At 37.0% G+C, this 19805-nt stretch overlaps 1 protein-coding gene across 1 annotated transcript in view; it reads right to left on the reverse strand.

Annotated features, from left to right (window-relative positions):
- ARIH1 (ariadne RBR E3 ubiquitin protein ligase 1) overlaps positions 1-19805 on the reverse strand; it is a 149906-nt gene that overhangs the window by 76013 nt on the left and 54088 nt on the right. Inside the window, 1 exon segment of the mRNA XM_031668518.1 lies at positions 3990-4134. Within this exon segment, the coding sequence (XP_031524378.1) occupies positions 3990-4134 (145 nt within the window).

Raw genomic sequence — 19805 nt, forward strand, 5'->3', positions numbered from 1 at the left:
AAGAATTTCAGGTGACATTTACTTTCAAAACTCTAGAGGTTCAACTTGTCTTTCTATATTTATCTAAAAATTATGAGGAAAGGACATCCTAGTTTTGTCATGATACTTTTCGGAACACTTAGCAGTTTCCATAGTGCTTTTAACTTACTTGCCAACCCATGTTGTTCCTTTTGCTATCTTGTCCTATCACCTGCATGGGAAAATTTCTTGTAAAAGAGTAATTTGTTTACATTTATTGCTTCCATTTCCTTTCCCACCTTCAAGTCAATGATTCTTTAGCCCATGAAGTTTGGTTTCTCATTCTACCTCACTCCTTCACTTCATTTCAAATTAACTTTTTAAATCTTTTCTCTGAACCTTTTAGTACTATTTATTTATTTTTTATTTTATTTTTTTTTTTTGGAGACAGAGTCTTGCTCTGTCGCCTAGGCTGGAGTGCAGTGGCGCGATCTCGGCTCACTGCAAGCTCCGCCTCCCAGGTTCACACCATTCTCCTGCCTCAGCCTCCTGAGTATCTGGGACTACAGGCGCCCGCCACCACGCCCGGCTAATTTTTTGTATTTTTAGTAGAGATGGGGTTTCACCGTGGTCTCGATCTCCTGACCTAGTGATCCGCCCGCCTCGGCCTCCCAAAGTGCTGGGATTACAGGCGTGAGCCACCGCGCCCGGACCTTTTAGTACTATTTACCATCCCCCAGTTCTTGAAAGCACATTCTCTCCTCCTTTGGATTCTGTATTGCTACATTTTCCTGGTTAGCCTAACTACCATGCCTTCAGATGTTAGCTCCAATTTCTGTGAATTTCTGTGGTGAGTCCTCCCTGATCAAAAACTGGGTTAGGTATCCCTCCAACACGTTCCCACAGTATCGTATCTTATATTTGCCCTGCCAAAGCACTTATCATTCTTTCTGAATATGTCACCTTACTACTTATCTACCCAACTAACCCGTAAATTATTTGAAGTTAGGAATTATGTATTTATTCTCCATTGTTTCTTAGAGTAGTGCCTAGTGTGTTCAATGAATAGGTTCTCCATCATCAGTTACAAGTACAAAACAAAAATTTACACTGTAAATCTCAAGTCATGATTTTGAATTCTAGTTTGTTGAGACTGTTAGACAATACCAAAAACAGTGAGAAAGTTACAGTGGATATTTGTAAGCAGCTAGCTTCAGTACTCAAATCAGAGTTAAGATTTAAATTAAGAAGGAACTGGCTATGATAGAGCAGGAGGAAAAACACCAAGAAGTAAGGAAATCTTGTAAAACCTGGGTCTTAGTACTACCTCACAGAAGCATTTAACTGTAAGCACTACGTAAAACTCAACTGGCAAAGAGAATCTGTTAAAGACAATAAAATAGTCAAAATATGAATTTAATATATTGTAACAGTAGTACTTTTTTAAAATATTCAAATTAGAATTGTGATTTAAGGTAAGAGAAATGATACAGTTTTCAGGCTGGAAGAAAATTGAAAGAATATCTTATTCAACTCAGAAAGAAAAAGAAACTGCTGGGTGCGGTGGCTTACACCTGTAATGCCAGCTCTGTGGGAGGCTAAGGTGGGTGGATCACCTGAGGTCAGGAGTTCAAGACCAGGCTGGCCAATATGGTGAAACCCCAACTCTACTAAAAATAAAAAATTAGCCAGGTGTGGCAGCGGGCGCCTGTAGTCCCAGCTACTTGGGAGGCTGAGGCAGGAGAATCACTTGAACCTGGGAGGCGGAGGCTGCAGTGAGCCAAGACTAACATTGCACTCCAGTCTGGGCAACAAGAGCAAAACTCATGCCAAAAAAAACAAAGAAAGAAAAGAAAAGAGGCCAGGCACGGTGGCTCACGCCTGTAATCCCAGCACTTTGGGAGGCTGAGGCAGGTGGAACACGACGTCAGGAGATCAAGATCATCCTGGCTAACATGGTAAAACCCCGTCTCTACTAAAAATGCAAAAAATTAGCCGGGCTTGATGGCAGGCGCCTGTAGTCCCAACTACTCAGGAGGCTAAGGCAGGAGAATGGCGTGAACCCGGGAGGCGAAGCTTGCAGTGAGCCTAGATTGCACCACTGCACTCCAGTCTGGGTGACAGAGCGAGAATCCCTCTCAAAAAAAAAAAAAAACTGGAGGAGCACGGCGGCTCACACCTATAATGCCAGCACTTTCAGCGGCCAGGTGGGCAGACTCCTTAAGCTCAGAGAAGTTCCAGACCAGCCTGGGCAACACGGTAAAACCCTGTCTCTACAAAAAACAAAACAAAACAAAACAAAACACACACACACACACACACACCAGAAAAATCAGACAGACAGACACACACACACACACACACACACACACCAGAAAAATCAGCCAGACATGGTGGCATGCGCCTGTGGTCCCAGAGTTTGAGGCTGCAGTGATCACATCACTGCACTCCAGCCTGGACAACAGAGCAAGGTCATCTCGAAAGAAAGAATGAAAAGAAAAAAGAAAAATCCAGTGACATTAAATGGCTTACTTCCCCCTAAAGCCAAAAATTTCATGTTAGAATTATGATCAGAACTTGAGAATTTGAAAATTCAGTTCACCACTTTACCTGCTAAATAACTCACTGATCATTCTATTTCTCTAAGAGTACTTAATTTTCTTTTAAAACTTTTCTTATCACTTGTACATATGAACAAGTTAACTTCCCGCAAATGGACCCCATTAGAGATACACATATACAACTCTAAGATAAACAATAAAAATCCTTCAATATAAATATTAGCCAGGCTTGATGGTGCATGTCTGTAATTCCAGCTACTTGGGAGGCTGAGGGAGGAGGAACACTTGAACTTAAGAGTCTGATAAAGGTTGTAGTACACTATGACTGTGCCTGTGAATAGCCATAACACTCCAGCCTGGGTGGCATAGTGAGACCCCATTAACGGATTAATTGTGAAAATAACAGTGTCTAAGACTTGGTATACAGTAATTATTAGAAAGAGCTGTTTAACAATTAAAGCAGAGAACATGAACAAGACAGTTGTAATTATCATGGAATTAAGTTATCTCTTAGATATCTTAAGACATCTTAAGACTAAACTTCCTTAGTAAACACTCAAGTAAAGCATCAAGTAAGTAAATCATCTCAGTTCAGTAAATTTTATTTTATATTTTGAGACGGAGTCTCACTCTGTCACCCAAGCTGGAATACAGTGGCACGATGTCAGCTCACTGCAGCCTCTGACTTCCAGGCAGCAATTCTCACGCCTCAGCCTCCCAAGTAGCTGGGATTATAGACACGCACCATCACGGCAGGGTAATTTTTTTGTATTTTTAGTTGAGACAGGTTTTCACCATGTTGGCCAGGACGGTCTCAAACTCCTGGCCTCAAGTGATCTGCCTGCCTTGGCCTCCCCAAGTGCTGGGATTATAGGCATGAGCCACTGAGCCCAGCTTCAGTTCAATAAATGTTTAGGAAGGATATTTGTACTTAGGATTAACATCAGTTATTTGGTTGTCTTCCTTATCGCTGGTTCTGTTCCAAGTCGGTCCCCACATACCATATTTAACAATCTCCATTTGAATGGATTTGATTAAGTGAAAATTTTATCTTTTGAAGAATTCTGAGAGTTCCCTAGCAAAAAGTATTAACAATATTTATGAGTGTTTCTGGATATTTAAAAAACACAGTTTAAATCTATTTTAATTCGGATAAGAAACAATTCTACTCACTGCCTACCTATTACACAATTCTCCCCGTAGTGATAAAATAAACTCCCGAAAGATTTAGGTCTATAAATGACAACTTGGATAAGTTGTTGCTGCTTTAAAAAACAAATAGGGGTTGGAGGGAAGAGGAACCAAGCTCTTACTCTTTTCCTTCCTTTCCTCACACTGAATACATTGATAGGTTATGGCTTAGAGGCTACTACTCAAAGTCCCACAGATTTTCCTTTGTCTAAATAATGGAAGTTGATTTACCCTCTGAAATACAAAGTCAGCACTAGCCTTAAACTACCAGATACTCACCGAGTTAGGGTAGTTCAAGTAGCAGATCTGACAAGGCATATCCTGTGCTGATGACCTTGTATTCATCTGGCGTGTTCGAGACTTTTTACTTGGATTAATTACATGACACTCAGCAAAGAGCTTCTCCAGGTTTCCATCAAAGTACCTGCATTATTTAAACAGAAAGGATAAGAGCCCAGCAACTGCACACTGTTAGAGCTCTCCAAAAACCTGATTTTCTATAGGGAAAAGCAAGAAGCTGAATAAAAATAAAACAAGATAATAACCTTTTTACTCAGAGGAAATAAAAGCTATCTGGTACAAATTATAGCAAATTAAGGTGTGTGTATACATGTGCATATATATAATATTGCAAGCAGCAAAAAAAGCCGCAAAAATTCAGTCTACTCTCATATATATGAGTATATACATGTGTGTGTGTATGTGTGTGTGTGGGTGTGTGTATACATATATGTAAACTAGTAGACTGAGTTTTTGCTATTTTTTTTTCTAAATATTGTTTTTAAATAATTGAATCTTGGGAAGTTAAGCTATTAGTATTTTAACAGTACTGCAACTAAAACTTAAGGATTAAATATTACTCTATGAAGAGTAATATTTTACATGGGTAGGCTATATTTTATACAAATGAACTCATTTTATTAATAATTTTAGTTAAAACAATTTAAACATATTAGCTTTAGTAAACAATTTATCTTACCACACAAATCATCTTAAAAATAAAATTATTACATGTGTCTCACTCTACATAATAGACTTGCTTCCTAAACGTTCTTTTGAAATATTTTTAATTTACTGAGAAAGGAGAAGAAATATAACAAAAAAGTGTAACTTCAAACATTTTATATAAAATAAATTACATATTAGCTTTTCATAAAATATGTATCTAAATACAGAGGTGTTCCATATCTAATACATCAAGAATATATGCCAAGTACTACCTAGAGTTTTAACTAAATAGCAAACCTCTGGACAGAAGATAGTAGAGCAGACCTTAAGCGGGAGTGGGCGGGGAAGATAGTAGTAAATACTTAGCACAATGTTTCCAATGAATTCAGATAAGACATGTTCCCTGGCCTCCTGAAATAGCTTACTATTCAAAAGGGAAAAGCAATAGATTGGAAAAAATTTTAAAAACACTTTTCACTTTGCAAAACCAATATAACCAGCAAAAATATTAATGCATAATCTGGTCAATTACTTTTTAGGCTGTAAAGCCCAGGTTACAATAACTACAATGTTCTTTATATACAAACAGGAGATTTTCAATTTTAAAAGTAATTCAACACTCAAAAGGAATTTCCAATATTTTTAATTAAGGTCTTATTTAGGCTTTGTGTCAAAGGTTACTATATCTTACTGTACCTCCAGAAAAATCATTCAAATGAAACAAACCATATCACTTCTCCTAAGACTAATAAATATCTTTTTATAGATACTTTGACTACAGCATATTTCAATGACATCATATTATCAATTGAAATGCCAACACATTACAAAAAGGAGGATTATCAGAAAGTTAAAGTTGTCAGGAACTCATATAAATAGAAAATTAATGTCTCTGATGATTCAGATAATCAGAATATATCTACAGCAGAAAATCAAATGCTTTCCTACAATTTTGAGACAGAGTCCCACTCTGTCGCCCAGACTGGAGTGCAGTGGTGCTATCTCGGCTCACTGCAAACTTTGCCACCCAAGTTCAAGCGATTCTCCTGCCTCAGCCTCCCAAGTAGCTAGAATTGCAGGCCTGCCACTATGCCCCGCTAATTTTTTAGTACCCAGGCGCGGTGGCTCACACCTGCAATCCCAGCACTTTGGGATGCCAAGGCGGGTAGATCATTTGAGGTCAGCAGTTCAAGACCAGCCTGGCCAACATGGTGAAACCCCATCTCTACTAAAAATACAAAAAAATCAGCCGGGCACAGTGGCGGGTGCCTGTAATCCCAGCTACCCGGGAGACCAAGGCATGAGAACTGCTTGAACCCAGGAGGCGAGGTTGCAGTGAGCCAAGATGGTGCCACTGCACTGCACTCTAGTCTGGGTGACAGAGTGAGACTGTCTCAATTTTTTAAAAAAAGATAATATAAAATACCAACTTTTACCTGAAAAACTGAAAGCATAAGAGACTAACACTAAATATTAATTCAGAAACCAGCTAAACACCTTGTTTTAAAAAATATTCACGCTCACAAGACAAACTTCTGTCATCCAAAATTTGACAACATGGAACTAATGACTCTCACACTCTGGTTAACATTCTAGACAGTCTTCTATGAGTATAGAGCCACATGGACATGTGTCTCTAATTTCATATAAATAATACCCTAGTCCACATTTCTAACCTGCTTTCTTCACTAGACAGTATCTAACAGACATCTTTGTCATTAAATGTCTACATTTTTCATTTTTGCACAATATTCCACTATAGTTATTTACTATAATATATCTAACCAATGTTATTCTGAAGGACATTTAAATGTGCCACATAAAAATAATCCTTGATTAAAATCTTAGCCCATCAGATAGGGAAAAATATCTAGACTTAACTTGTATTTCTTTATTAGTGAAGGTGAACACATTTTTCTGTGGTGATCTTATTCCTTATTAAGTTCAGTGTGTAAAGAGGAAGAGTAAATCTTTGTTTCATGGGTTGCTTTCTTTCTCCCATTTCTTTCTTGTCTTTCAGCCTTCTTTAACGGTGTTTCATTATCACTTTAAAATTTTTATGTAGGCACATTTATCATGCTACCCCACTCTGATTTCTGCAGTTTATACTACACTTCAAAAGACTTCTATACCCAAAGTTTTTTTTTTTAATGGAAATTCATTAATGATTTAGATCTCACTTTTAAACTGTTTCTATTAAAACTGTTATTTTTGCGTACTAAGGAGTGCGGGATTCCATTTCATTTCAATCCATTTATTGAAGGGTTGTCTCATCTATTGGAAACACTTTTTCCCACCTTTAGGTTCCAGCTTACACCTGACTTCCTCAAATAAGTGATCTCTGACACCTCCTCACTTCTAGCCCCATTAGATAAGGTTCCCTTGAATTACATCCCATTGTTACTCCTAGTCCTTTGCAGCACTTAACAACATTACTAAGTGTAATCACTCTTTATGTTTGCTCTGCTAGAAGGTAAACCCCAGGAGGACTACTTTATTATTCCTGGAGCCCTAATGTCTACAGGCATGTTACAAGCACTTAGTTTCTTCTTAAAGAGTAACTGACTAATCTAACTCTCCGCACTGACCTGTTTACCATATACCAAAATTTCCTATTTAGACGACTTTATTCCTGGACTCTCCATTCCATTCCACTGATTTGTCTGCTCTTGTAGTTGATAAATTCTCAATATTTGACAAAGATCCCTTTATCATTCTTCTCTTACAGAATTTTCTCTCCTATTCTTCCATATTTGTTTTTTCAAGTTAAGTATAATCATTGTTAATTTTTTTTAATCCTGTGGAACTTTTACTACAATTGTATCAAGTAAACTGAAAGAACTGACTCTATAATATTGTCTTCCTAGCCAAGAACAACAAAGTATCTTTCAATTTACTTAAATTCCAATTCCTATTCAGTCCTCTCAACAGTTTTATAACTTTTTTTTCACTATGTGGATCCTGCACATATTCCAGTGACTTTATTCTCAGGTATTTCAAGTTCTTTTTGTTGGGAGAAAAGCTGCGTTGGGAGAGAAGCTGAGGCAGGGTTTGCATGTCTGCTAGACTTGCTGGCTCCTTACTTCTAGCACTCCCATGATCTCAAGTAGCCACATGTTTCAAAGAAAATGCTAAACCCTCACAGCCCTAAGCTCATTCGCTTGATACACCGCTTCCTTTCAACCCCCACATCCTCACCACCTGTTTCTTTGTTTGATCACTAATAAACAGTGTGGGCTCCCAGAGCTCCAGGGTTCGCAGCCTCCATACTAGCGTTGGCTCCCTGGTCCCACTTTCTCTCATCTTTTCTCATTCCTTTGACTCCGCTAGACGTCGTCGCCCCAACAGTCTGGTGTTGGGTCTAATCAACCCAATACTTTTACTGTCAATCTGAATACCTCTGCTTTAGATAGCTTTAGTACTAGAGTTTGTAACATTTTTTAAAATAGCATATATTGGAGTTAATAGCTTCTTTAAAAAAAATAAGAGGGTCAGACTATGTTGCCCAGGCTGGTGCACAGCAGCTTTTCACAGATGCAATAATAGCATACAGCCTTGAACTTTTGGCCTCAAGTGATCCTCCCGCCTCAGCTTCTTGAGTATGTGGGACTACAGGTGCACACCACTACATGTGACTTGGAGTTTATAGCTTTTTTTGATCCATTCTAGAAGCCACCAAATGAACTTTCAAATACTGCTAAGTATTTTAAATGAAATATGAGTGGGAAGCTAAGAATCCACTCATATTCTTGAGGGTAGTAGGCCTAGAAATCTTCTTTTATCAAAGTTTCATGTATTTGTTCTGATCTGTATTTACTATATGGTCCGTTCAGCCCTGACTCCACAATCTTTTACTTGGAAATTACTAAAATCTAATTTAGTTTTACTAGGAGTTGCCTGTGTAATTAATACTTAAATACATTTCTTATAAAAGTTAAATAATACATTGATCATCCTTTTGGTTTTGGTTGCAGCTTCCTAAAGCTCTTCCCAGTTGATTATAGATTTATATAATGTTTTCACTACTTACATTCTTTTTTTTTTTTTTTTTTTTTTTTTTGAGACGAAGTCTCGCTCTTGTCACCCAGGCTGGAGTACAATGATGCATTCTCGGCTCACTGCAACCTCTGCCTCCCGTGTTCAACCGATTCTCCTGCCTCAGTCTCCCAAGCAGCTGGGACTACAGGCGCCTGCCACCACGCCTGACTAATTTTTGTATTTTTAGTGGAGACAGGGTTTCACCATATTGGCCAGGCTGGTCTCCAACTCCTGACCTTGTGATCTGCCCGCCTCAGCCTCCCAAAGTGCTGAGATTACAGGCATGAGCCACCACGCCCGGCCCATTGTTTTAATATTATGTAGCCTTTCTTTCAAGAATGATAACTGTTTTTTGTCTCATAAACTTGATCACCTCCAATTACTCAGACATAATTCTAATGTTTAAATGTGTTCAATTGCTCACTTTGGACAAAATCCTTTCCCTCCTCAATATTCATATAGACATAGTGTTTTATTTTCTTGCTACCTGTTGCTACTGAGGAAGTCTGTGGCCAAAATAATTTTCTCGTTTTATTCTTTCTTTATTCTTGAACTTTAGCAGTTCCACCAGGCTTTATTCTAAGCATTTAACTTTCTCTTTTGAAATGTCATTTGGATATTAATTACCTCAAGATCCTTTAATTGTTAAGAATGTGTTTGATTTGCATCCAGTCTCTTAAGTTGTCCTCCATGTCTACCATTTGCTATTAACTTGTCCTTTTCCTGTCTTCCAGACCTATTTTCTGTAATGCCTGCTCTATTTCTTTCTATCAATGTGGTTTTCAAGTTCTACAAGATCATTATTTATCCTTTCTTTTTTTTTCTGTTCTGTCAGTTTCCTTTTCTCCTTCTTCTGTTGTTTTTCAGTTTAACTTTGATCCCTCATCTCAGAGTCTATGTTTAATTTCCTAAGACAAAGCTGATTTTTTCTAATTATGATTGTTTTATTTAAGACTACTATGCCTGGATAGTAGTCCAGGCATAGCATAGGCTGGATTCTTAGCTACCCACACTGTTTACCTGGGTACTTATCTGGAAGTTCCTCTGATTTGCTGGCTTCTATGTAAATCATTGCTTCTGAAAATCAGACCAAAAAAAAAAGGAACTGACTCAGTGTGAAGCAGTGTAGTTGAGGTATCTTTAATGAGTTACCCAAATACTTCTCTCTGCTTCATTGACTTGAAAGAGCTGCAAAGCTTATCCTAGAACTGTGCTTCCCTCCTTGCCTGTAACCCTGCCCATCGTTTTTGGGAAATCATGTTGATCAAAACAAAAAAAAACAAGTAGCAGTGTGGTTTCTCCTTCAGTCCAGCCTCTCCTTAGGAAGAAAGGGCACAAGCAGGGTATCACCCATTCCTATGGCCTATATTTGTCTACATTAAGATTTTCATATAGACAATTATCTGTCAATTTAAAGAATTAGATTTAAGCAGTTTCTCAGTAGATTGTAAATTCTCTTCTCTCCAGGATCATTTCTGCACATTGAGTATATTTACAGAAATACAGTTGAGCAACCTGGCAATCAGACAACTTTTCAGAATATTTGGATCTTAATTTTTCGTTTTACTTGCCTGCTATAGAGAAACATACCAAATAATATGAATTAAATTTCAAGGCAGGAAAGTTATAGCCTAAGAGCTCTTATGTCTAGTTGAGGAGAGAGGAAACGGGGCTGGTAGGGATCACCACTGGCTAGTGTTTCTTCTTGAATCCTGAGTGACTGTGGCATCACTGTTTGCCATTCTAATATTTATCTTCAAAGCTACTAAGTCTTCATACCTCATGAAGACCAACCACTACTGGAGAAGTACTAATTCTCACAACAGAATCAGAAAAGCAAAATGTTAAACCAACTTAAAGATATAAAGTAGGTTTTTCTATGCTGTATTCTTTTTTTTTTTTTGGAGACAACGTCTCTTTCTGTCACCCAGGCTGGAGTGCAGGCTGACTTCATCTCAGCTCACTGCAACTTCCACCTCCCAGGTTCAAACATTTCTTGTGCCTCAGCCTCTGGAGTAGCTGGGATTATGGATGTGTGCCACCATGTGTGGCTAATTTTTTTGTGATTTTAGTAGAGATGGGGTTTCGCCATGTTGGCCAGGCTGGTCTCAAACTCTTGGGCTCAAATGATCTGCCCACCTCAGCCTCCCAAAGTGCTGGGATTACACGCGCAGCCTCTACGCTTATTCTTAAAACTATCAGAGTTCAATCCTCCTATCCAGTCTTTTAATGCTTCCATTATACACTTGCAAGTCAACTAGCTATCGCTATAAGCCTGAGAGTAAAAATAAACACATATAAGAAAATTTATTTAAAACACATTATACATTATATGTATTTATGTATGAAAATGTATATACATGTAACGTTTACTTCTAAATGACCAAAAACATTTGTTTTAACACTCACATGTGGCAGTTTATGGGGATCAGATTGCAATTTCAAAATACTACAAGTCGCAATTATTCTATACCTTATAGTTCTGACAAAGAACAAAAATCCGTGATGCCAAAACCCTTCAAGAACTGCCATTTCAACCCCCCCCCCCCCCCCCCCCGGCCGCCAGCCACATTAACCTGTTAATGATGTAGTTTTTTTCTACTTTTAGAATATGTACATTTAAGAGAAAATGTCAAAGAAGCAAAGAAATATCTTAAATTCATTTAAATCACACGAATGAATAAGAACTGCCGTCACATAAGAAGCAAAAGTAACACGAGGTATGAAGATGACTGCCTTAAAACAGCAATACGGAATAAGAAGTCATAAAAAATACTAAAATAAATAGTTCTTTCTCTTGTGGGGAATGGGATCAGAGCTGAGGGTCTGGAGCACTATGTTTCATTTATAACTTGGGAAACTATAGGACTTTTAAAACATCATGATCGTGTTACTTTGATAAAAAAATTTAAAAAGGATTCCTGAGGCAGAATATAAGTTTTCAAACAAATTTAAAGATACTAGTGCATCCTTTGTGGTTTTTAAAGTTATTCTTACAAAAGAATGTAAGATGACTGGCATAACTACATACCTCTACTAGGTAAGTTCAGAATTCCCAAGAAGCAAAACCATCTAAAGAAGTTAAGGAAAGAAAACCTTTCTATCCTAAGGAAAGCTTTTAGCCCTCATGTTACAGAAAAAAAAAAAAAAAAAAAATCAAATGAGAACTCGCACAAATCTGTAACAGCTTGCTTTAAAAGATTTAGGTTTCTTAAGCTAATCTCTTAAAAAAAAATGTGTATTCTATGTAGTTTTTATAGCTAAATAAACTTACTGCTCATATATTTTTCAGAAAAAGTAGAATACTTTTTGAGGCTGTAAGATTTTTCTTATTAGCCTGGTGTTTTAAAAAAGGCATTATAATAAAACCTAAAAAAACAGCATTGTAATAACTCTCCTGAGTTTGCTTACTGCTAAACAAAATAATGCTTGACAGAGCAGCTACTAATTAATACTACTTCCAAGTGGCAGCACAAAAATCTGACTGCATACTTTATCCTTTCTACTTCTGAGCCAGGATGAAGGCAGGTGGATTAAGGAACTAACCACAGTGAAACAGATGTTAACATAACTCTTTCTAGGCTCGAATTTGCAAAATCATAACAGAAACGCAATAAACTATGCCGTCTTCCAAAGGGATCCAATACCCATTTAATACAGAAAAACCTTAATACCCAAAAGCCAAGTGAACAGTAAACTGACCTCTTACTTCCCCCATCCAGCTTTTACGATAAAAAATTTTGCTAATCAAAAAGCTTTTTTAAATAATACATTATTGCTCCTCATGAGTTTTAAAGGTAGATGTAAAACCATGAAGGTAAATAAAATTTCAAAAGAAAAAAAGGCTATGTGCAGTAGCTAGTGAGCCTATATCCCACCACTGTGGGAGGTCAAGCTGGGAGGATCGCTCAAGCCCAGGAGCTTGTAACCAGCCTGAACAATATAGCAAGACTCTATCTCTATTAGAAATAAAATTTAAAAGATAAAAATAAAAGTATGGAAGACATTTACAAAAGAAGTTAATGACTATTCTTTTTCTAACACAGAATGGAGAACATCTCTACAATAGAGGCTTTAGAAGACACAGACACTGGTTTTCACAGGATGTTCCAGCTACACTTACAAACACGTGTCATCTTTACTGGTGGTTGTCTATGACTTCTGGCTTATGATTATTTCATTTTTACCAAGTTCATCAAACACATACATTTGTAATTGCAGGTCCCTGGCATTTCAACAACTGTGCAGAAGACAAACGTTATAACTTATTTACAAATGTTCTCTGCCCCCACCCCACCCCCGCACTCCCAGAAGAAGGTTCAAGATTGTATTACTTTTTCAAAAGAGACTACAGTCCCCAAAATGACAAGAACAAAAAAAAAAAAGAATTTTTTAAAATATTAAACAAAATATTTTTAAAAATATATTTTTTAAAAACTATTTTTACTTCAAAGAAAACAAAGACAGTAGCTTTTTGTGTCCTCTTTCCAAATATGTGCATTAAAGGAAATCTACACCCTCTGCTTAATGGTCTTTTGCTCCTGCTATACATTTTTATGTAGAAAATAAAACTACTTGTGAATCATGCAACAGTGGATCTGATTCCAACTGAAGAGAAATATCGTTTCTTCAAGTATATAAAAAGAAATGTCTTTTTATTGTTTGGATAATGATTTTTCAATGTATCTTATGGAAGTCCTCAGGTTGTAAAAGTTGAAAGCCTATGAATCAAACAAGTATGTTTAAAATTTAGCTATGTTAAAACAAATCCATCAAAACACAAGCTAGTAACATAATTAAGTTCCATTTAACATAGTTCCCTCACCTATTCAGCAACTATATGTAGGAATTATGCTAGTTAGTTGTAATGTCAATTGTTTTGAAGGAAAGAGATGAACACCTGTTTGTAGTATGACATGCTACTTAGCATGCAAGAATGGGAGAAGAATCCTAGAGAAGCACAGAAAACTAACTTCAAGAACTTGAAACAAGCTGGTAAACGTGGTTAGAATATAGAGAAGAAGAAGATACAGGAGGCATCAATTTGTGATGTACAGAATTGTACATGATGTCTACGAGCATAACCCCAGAATGAAGTATTCTTGATACGCTCTGATTCTGTACAAAGCTACAGCTCTTAAGATTGAGGCCTGAATAGGAGAGGGCATCCCAAGGAATATACAGTTATAAGCACAGACATACAGAATGGAGTGAATGTACACAAGGTTTTCAAACCCCAAATCCGGGGAGTATAGCTTTGATGTGGCAGAAACCACAAGGGTAGCAGAGGTTGCTCAAATAAGTTAACACATCTAAGTTAAATTTAGGATGGATTTGATATACTAGAGCCTATGAGAGCAGTGAGAAAAGCTGTCTTGGCAAAATGATAGGTTTACTTGTAGGTACAAAGAAACTATTAATCCTACATGTCCAGAAAAAAAAGCTGGACCTTTCCTTTAAGATTGATCCTTTTCCTATGTCTCTGTACGTGTTTTAAAATGATTTTTATTTTGCAATAACACAATTCTAGAGAAGTACATAAACATGCAGCTTACAAACTGTTATTAAAAAACACCAGTATCCAACCACCACCCAGGACAAGAAATAGAACACTGCTAGTACTCTACAACCCCCCGAAAAGTATAATCACTACCCTGTTTTTTTAAATAATTACACCATCTAAATATGCATCCTTAAACAATGTAAACTTAGTTTCAACTGTTTTAATCACTGCCCTGCTTTTTTAAAATAGCTACACCACCTAAATACGCATCAAACAATATAAACTTAGTTTCAACCGTTTTTATATTTTATGTAAGAAGAACCATATAATAGGTATTACTGTGGGTCTTTTTTTCCACTATGTTTTTAAGATTTATCTATGCTGTGGCTTGCAGCTTTTGCTCATTTATTTTGCACTGCTGAATAGTCACTATGTCAATATACCATAATTATCTATCTAGTGTAATAGTGATAAACATATGGGTTGTTTATAGGTTGAAGTATGAACAAATACTGCTATGAACATGCTTATCTGTGACTTTTTCTTTTTTTGAGACAGGGTCTTACTCTGTCACCCAGGTTGTGGTGCAGTGACATAAAAACGGCTCACAGTAGCCTTGACCTCTTAGGCTCCAGCAATCCTCCCACCTCAGCCTCCTGAGTAGCTGGGACTACAAACGGATGCCACCATGCATAGCTAATGGCTTAATTTTTTGTAAATACGGGGTCTCACTATGTTGCCCAACCTGATCTGTAACTCCTGGCCTCAAGCGATTCTCCCATGTTGCTGAGTTCACAGGCATGAGCCACCACCGGTCTTATATATGATTTTCAATGTAGATGTGCACATATTTCTTTCTATTGGATATACACCTGAGAGTGGAATTACTGGGTCAAAGAAAAAAACAAATTTTTCATATTTCTTTCTAAAGACATTTATTCTAACAATTTACCTCTAGACTCTGATTTTTCCACATATACAATCACATTGTTTGTGAATACACAATCACATTGTCAGTGAATATTAACAGGGGCCGGGCCCAGTGGCTCATGCCTGTAATCCCAGCACTTTTGAAAACAGGCGGATTACTTGAGCTCAGGAGTTCAAGACCAGACTGACCAACATGGTGAAACCCCATCTCTACTAAAAATACAAAAATCAGCTGGGCTTGGGGGCATGCTCCTGTAGTCCCAGCTACTCGGGAGGCTGAGACAGGAGAACTGCTTGAACCTGGGAGGTAGGGGGTTGCAGTGAGCTGTGATCTCACCACTGCACCCCAGCCTGGGAGACAGAGCAAGACTCCATCTCAAAAAAAACAAAAACCCCAAAAAACACAGGCATTTCTCTTACATTATATTTTGTTTTCATTTTTTGTTGTTCTACTGGCTAGAATCATTTCTAGAATAATGCTGAATTGAACTGGAGATAAATATTCGCATCTTGAACTCCCAACTAAAAGGAAAATCTTTCTAACATTTTGGTGTATAAACCATGATTATCTCCTACAAATGTTTCTATAAGATTTATGAGGTTAACAAAGATCTAGATTGCTAATAGCTTCTTTTTAAAATCATGAAGCAAATGCTCCTTGGCATCTCTGAAATGTTTTTCTCATTAATTTGTTCAAGTGACCAATCATACTGAATTGTTTCAGGTTAAACCAACCTAGCATTCCCAGGATTCAGCTCAGGTGGCCATGCTGGGTTACCCTCCTTTTTATATATGTACTGCTGAATGCAATTTGCTAATATTCTGAGGTGTTTCTGTGGCTCCAGTTTTTGTTTTGTGCGCTTGTATGTGTGTATGGTTTTTTTCTATCTATGTACATGAGACAAACTGGTGTATAGTCTTTCCTTGGGTTTTGGTATAAAGGTTATGATATCCTTATGAAGGCAGAAGATCCTATTTTTCTGTTCTTTAGAAGAATATAAGGTTGAAGTTACTGTCATATTAAATGTTATGGTAGAACTTTCCAGTATAACCATTTGAACTTCAACTTTTCTTTATAAAAACATTTTAAATTATGGATTTCATTTCCTGATAATTAATAAGGATACAGGTTTACTATTTCTTATATCAGTTTTGGGAAATTGCCTATTTCAAGGAATCTACCCATTTCGTCTATCAAGTTTGAACAGCTGTCCATAATTTTAAGTTTTGTTTTTTAAGCCATCCACAAGATTTAGTGATATTCTTTTTTCATTCCTGATATTGGTTATTTAGGCTCTCTCTTTTTCCTAACCTCATCAAAGTGTCAATGTTATCAGTCTTTTTAAAAAAAAAAAAAATCTTACGACCCTTCTACTGCATGTTTTCTATTTTATTAAATTCTGCTCTTTCTTTCTTTCCTTGTATTTTCCCTATATTTATTTTGTCGTTCTTGTCCTAACTTGAGACCTCTATCTCATTACTTGAGACTTTTAAGATGAATACTTAGCTCGTTATGCATTTAAGATTATAAATCCCAAAGTACAACATTCTGCAAGATTTTTCTCTTTAACAGACAAATAGTTGCTTAAATAACAATTATGAGTATTTGAAACTTCAATCCACACTGGCAGAATAAAATGTTGGTTGGCTTTAAAAAGATACAAAAATAGGTACAACATAAAACCATTTATATTAATTAAAACATACTGTTTATGAATGTATTTTCCATGAATATCATATTCTAGGTAAGGTTTATTTTCTTTCAATAGATTGAGGTATCATCTTACTATCACTTTCATTGTTGCTGTTGAGCTGTGCTCTAGAATATTATTATACCTATACTTTCACTCTTTTGAAAGCAGCCTTTCTTGTATCTCATTGCTTTAGATTTTTTCTTTATTTTTGCTGATTTTGTAGTTTTACTAAGATGTTTTTAAATGTGGATTTCTGGCCAGGCATGGTGGCTCATGCCTATAATCCCAGCACTTTGGGAGGCTGAGGCAGGCAGATCACCTGAGGTCAGGAGTTTGAGACCAGCCTGGCCAACATGGCGAAACTCTGTCTCTACTAAAAACACTAAAATTAACCAGGCCTGGTGGCTCGTGCCTGTAATCCCAGGTACTCAGAAGGCTGAGCACTAGAATCCCTCAAACCCAGGAGGCAAAAGCTGCACTGAGCTGAGACTGCGCCACTGCACTCCAGCCTGGACAACAGAATGAAACTGTGTCTCAATAAATAAATAAATAATAAATAAATAAATTTTTTAAAATGTGGATTTCTTTTTACCATATTTCATAAAATCTAAAATGCTTTTGTGCTGAAATTTCATGATCTTTAACAGAAGTTGACATGGAAAATTTTTCACGACTCAAAATTTCAATCTTGTTGGACTGTAAGGTGCTATTAATTGAAAGATGCATCCAGATTTCAGACGTTACAATGTGAAAAACTATGTATCTTAGGATCAATGAAACAAGTAGCTATCACACATGGGAACTGTTATGTTTCTCAAATCTCTGACATTTGGGTCTTTTACCAATCTGGAAAATTCTCAGCATTTTTATCTTCAAATATCGCCTCTGCCACATACTCTCCTCTCTTTCTAAAACTCAATGAGACCTTCTCATTATATCCTCTGTATTTCTTAACCTCTTGTGTATTTTCCATCATTTAATGGGTATACTTAATTCTGGATCATTGTTTGATTTTCAAATACACTAAACTCTCTTTAGCTTTGTCCAGTCTGCTGTTACACTATCTCACCAAGCTAATTTTGCTTATTTTGTTTAGTTATAAAAACTCTGATTTTTTTCCAAATCTGAATGACAGCTCTCTGATGATAGCATACTCATTTTGGTCTAGGTCTGACAATTCCAGTATCTTAAGTTCCAGGTTGTTACGTTTTAATAAGAAAAATAATTTGAGAAGATAGTTTAAGGTCTTAAATAATGTTATTTCCCTAGAGAAGATCTGTATTTGTCCCAAGTGGTCCCGAGTAGCTGGGACTACAGGAACCCGCCACCACACCTGACTGTTTTTTTCTATTTTTAGTAGAGAGAGAGTTTCACCATGTTAGCCAGGATGGTCTTGATCTCCTGACCTCATGATCCGCCCGCCGCGGCCTCCCAAAGTGTTGGGATTACAGGCGTGAGCCACCACGCCCAGCCGTACATTTGCCTCTTGCCCTTCACTACTCTCCTCAATCACATATGAATTGTTTTTTGGTTTTTTTCTGAGACAGGGTTTCACTTGGTCACTCAGGCTGGAGTGCAGTGACATGATCACAGATCACACCTCTACCCTCCTGGGCTCCAGCAATCCTCCTGCCTCAGACTCCTGGACTATAGGTGTGCACCACCACACCCAGCTAATTTTTTATTTTTTTGTAGAGATGGGGGTCTCCCTAAGTTGTCCAGGCTAGTCTCCAACTCCTAAGCTCAAGCAATCTTCCTGCCACAGTCAGCTAAAGTTCTGGGATGACAGGCATGAGCCACTGTGCCCGGCCCTGGATTGTTTAAACTGGAAAAATTTCACTATATTGTAGAATAGTGATAAATGTCATCAAAAAGTCAAGGTTTCTGAAAAACCAAATTTACTTTCACCATCCCAGAGGCTAATTATGAAATTATATATTATTAATAATGTGGCTACCAAAAGTTCCATGTAATAATCACATCCAAATGGGTATTAATGCTTCAGAATGAAAAGTGAAAAGCTATTTGTAACAGAGTCCAGGAAAGACTGAAATCCTTCTTCAGGATTCTTCAATTATACCTGTCCAGGTATAATTTAAGTTTTATAGGTGGTTAAGTTTTCAACCACCTACATTTCATCCCACCTCAAACACACCAGTTAATTCATTAGCATTTACCTTATATATTACCATACTATCAACTGAAATGAGTTTTTAAATGTTATTATAATAGATCTACAAAAAATCTGAGCTGCAGGAAAGATACTTTTTTTTTCCACTTGTTACCAACTTTAAAGGAGCTCCACTCTTGACGCTGCATTTCTAAAAGCTCCCAAAATGAAATCTGATTTACATTCATGTCATAATTTCAATAAAATTCTATTATAGAAAAGAAAACCTATAAATGGCTGGATTTAATTAAAATACTTAGTAAACAATGGCTACATATTAGGAAATGCATTATGTGTAGGAATACAAGTAGGATAGTTTCTACATAAAGAACCTCAAATACAAGTGGTAAAATACTAAATCAAATAAACAATACAGTGCAAAGCAAGTAGATCTTCAGAAATAAGAAAAGCTGTCTCAGAAGAAAAGGTTAACTTGAGTTTTGAAGGAAAATTAGGAAAAAAGACAGTAAGAAAGGCAAGTAAGGCCTGGGCCAATGACAGTACAATTCCAAAGATGCTCTCTAGAGCTGCACAGTAAACAGAAGCCCTGGGTCAAAACACATTCGCAAAGCTGAGGCAGTAATTTGGTGACTATCACAAAAGTTTTGTACTACTAAAGTGTAATATGAGAACAGACATAAGGATACAGAGATAAAAGAAGCTAGCAAGGTAGACAGAGGTCACAATTCACTTTCCCATCTCTTCAGCTGAGAGAATTCCTCCCAGGCAGGAGCAGGGAGACAAACAGTTTATCAAAAACTTAGTACTCAAAGAAGGTTCAATGAGGTAATCAAAGGAGTAAGGAGATATCC

The sequence above is a fragment of the Papio anubis genome, chromosome 7 (genome assembly GCF_008728515.1).
Source record: "Papio anubis isolate 15944 chromosome 7, Panubis1.0, whole genome shotgun sequence".
Classification (NCBI taxonomy): Eukaryota; Metazoa; Chordata; class Mammalia; order Primates; family Cercopithecidae; genus Papio; species Papio anubis.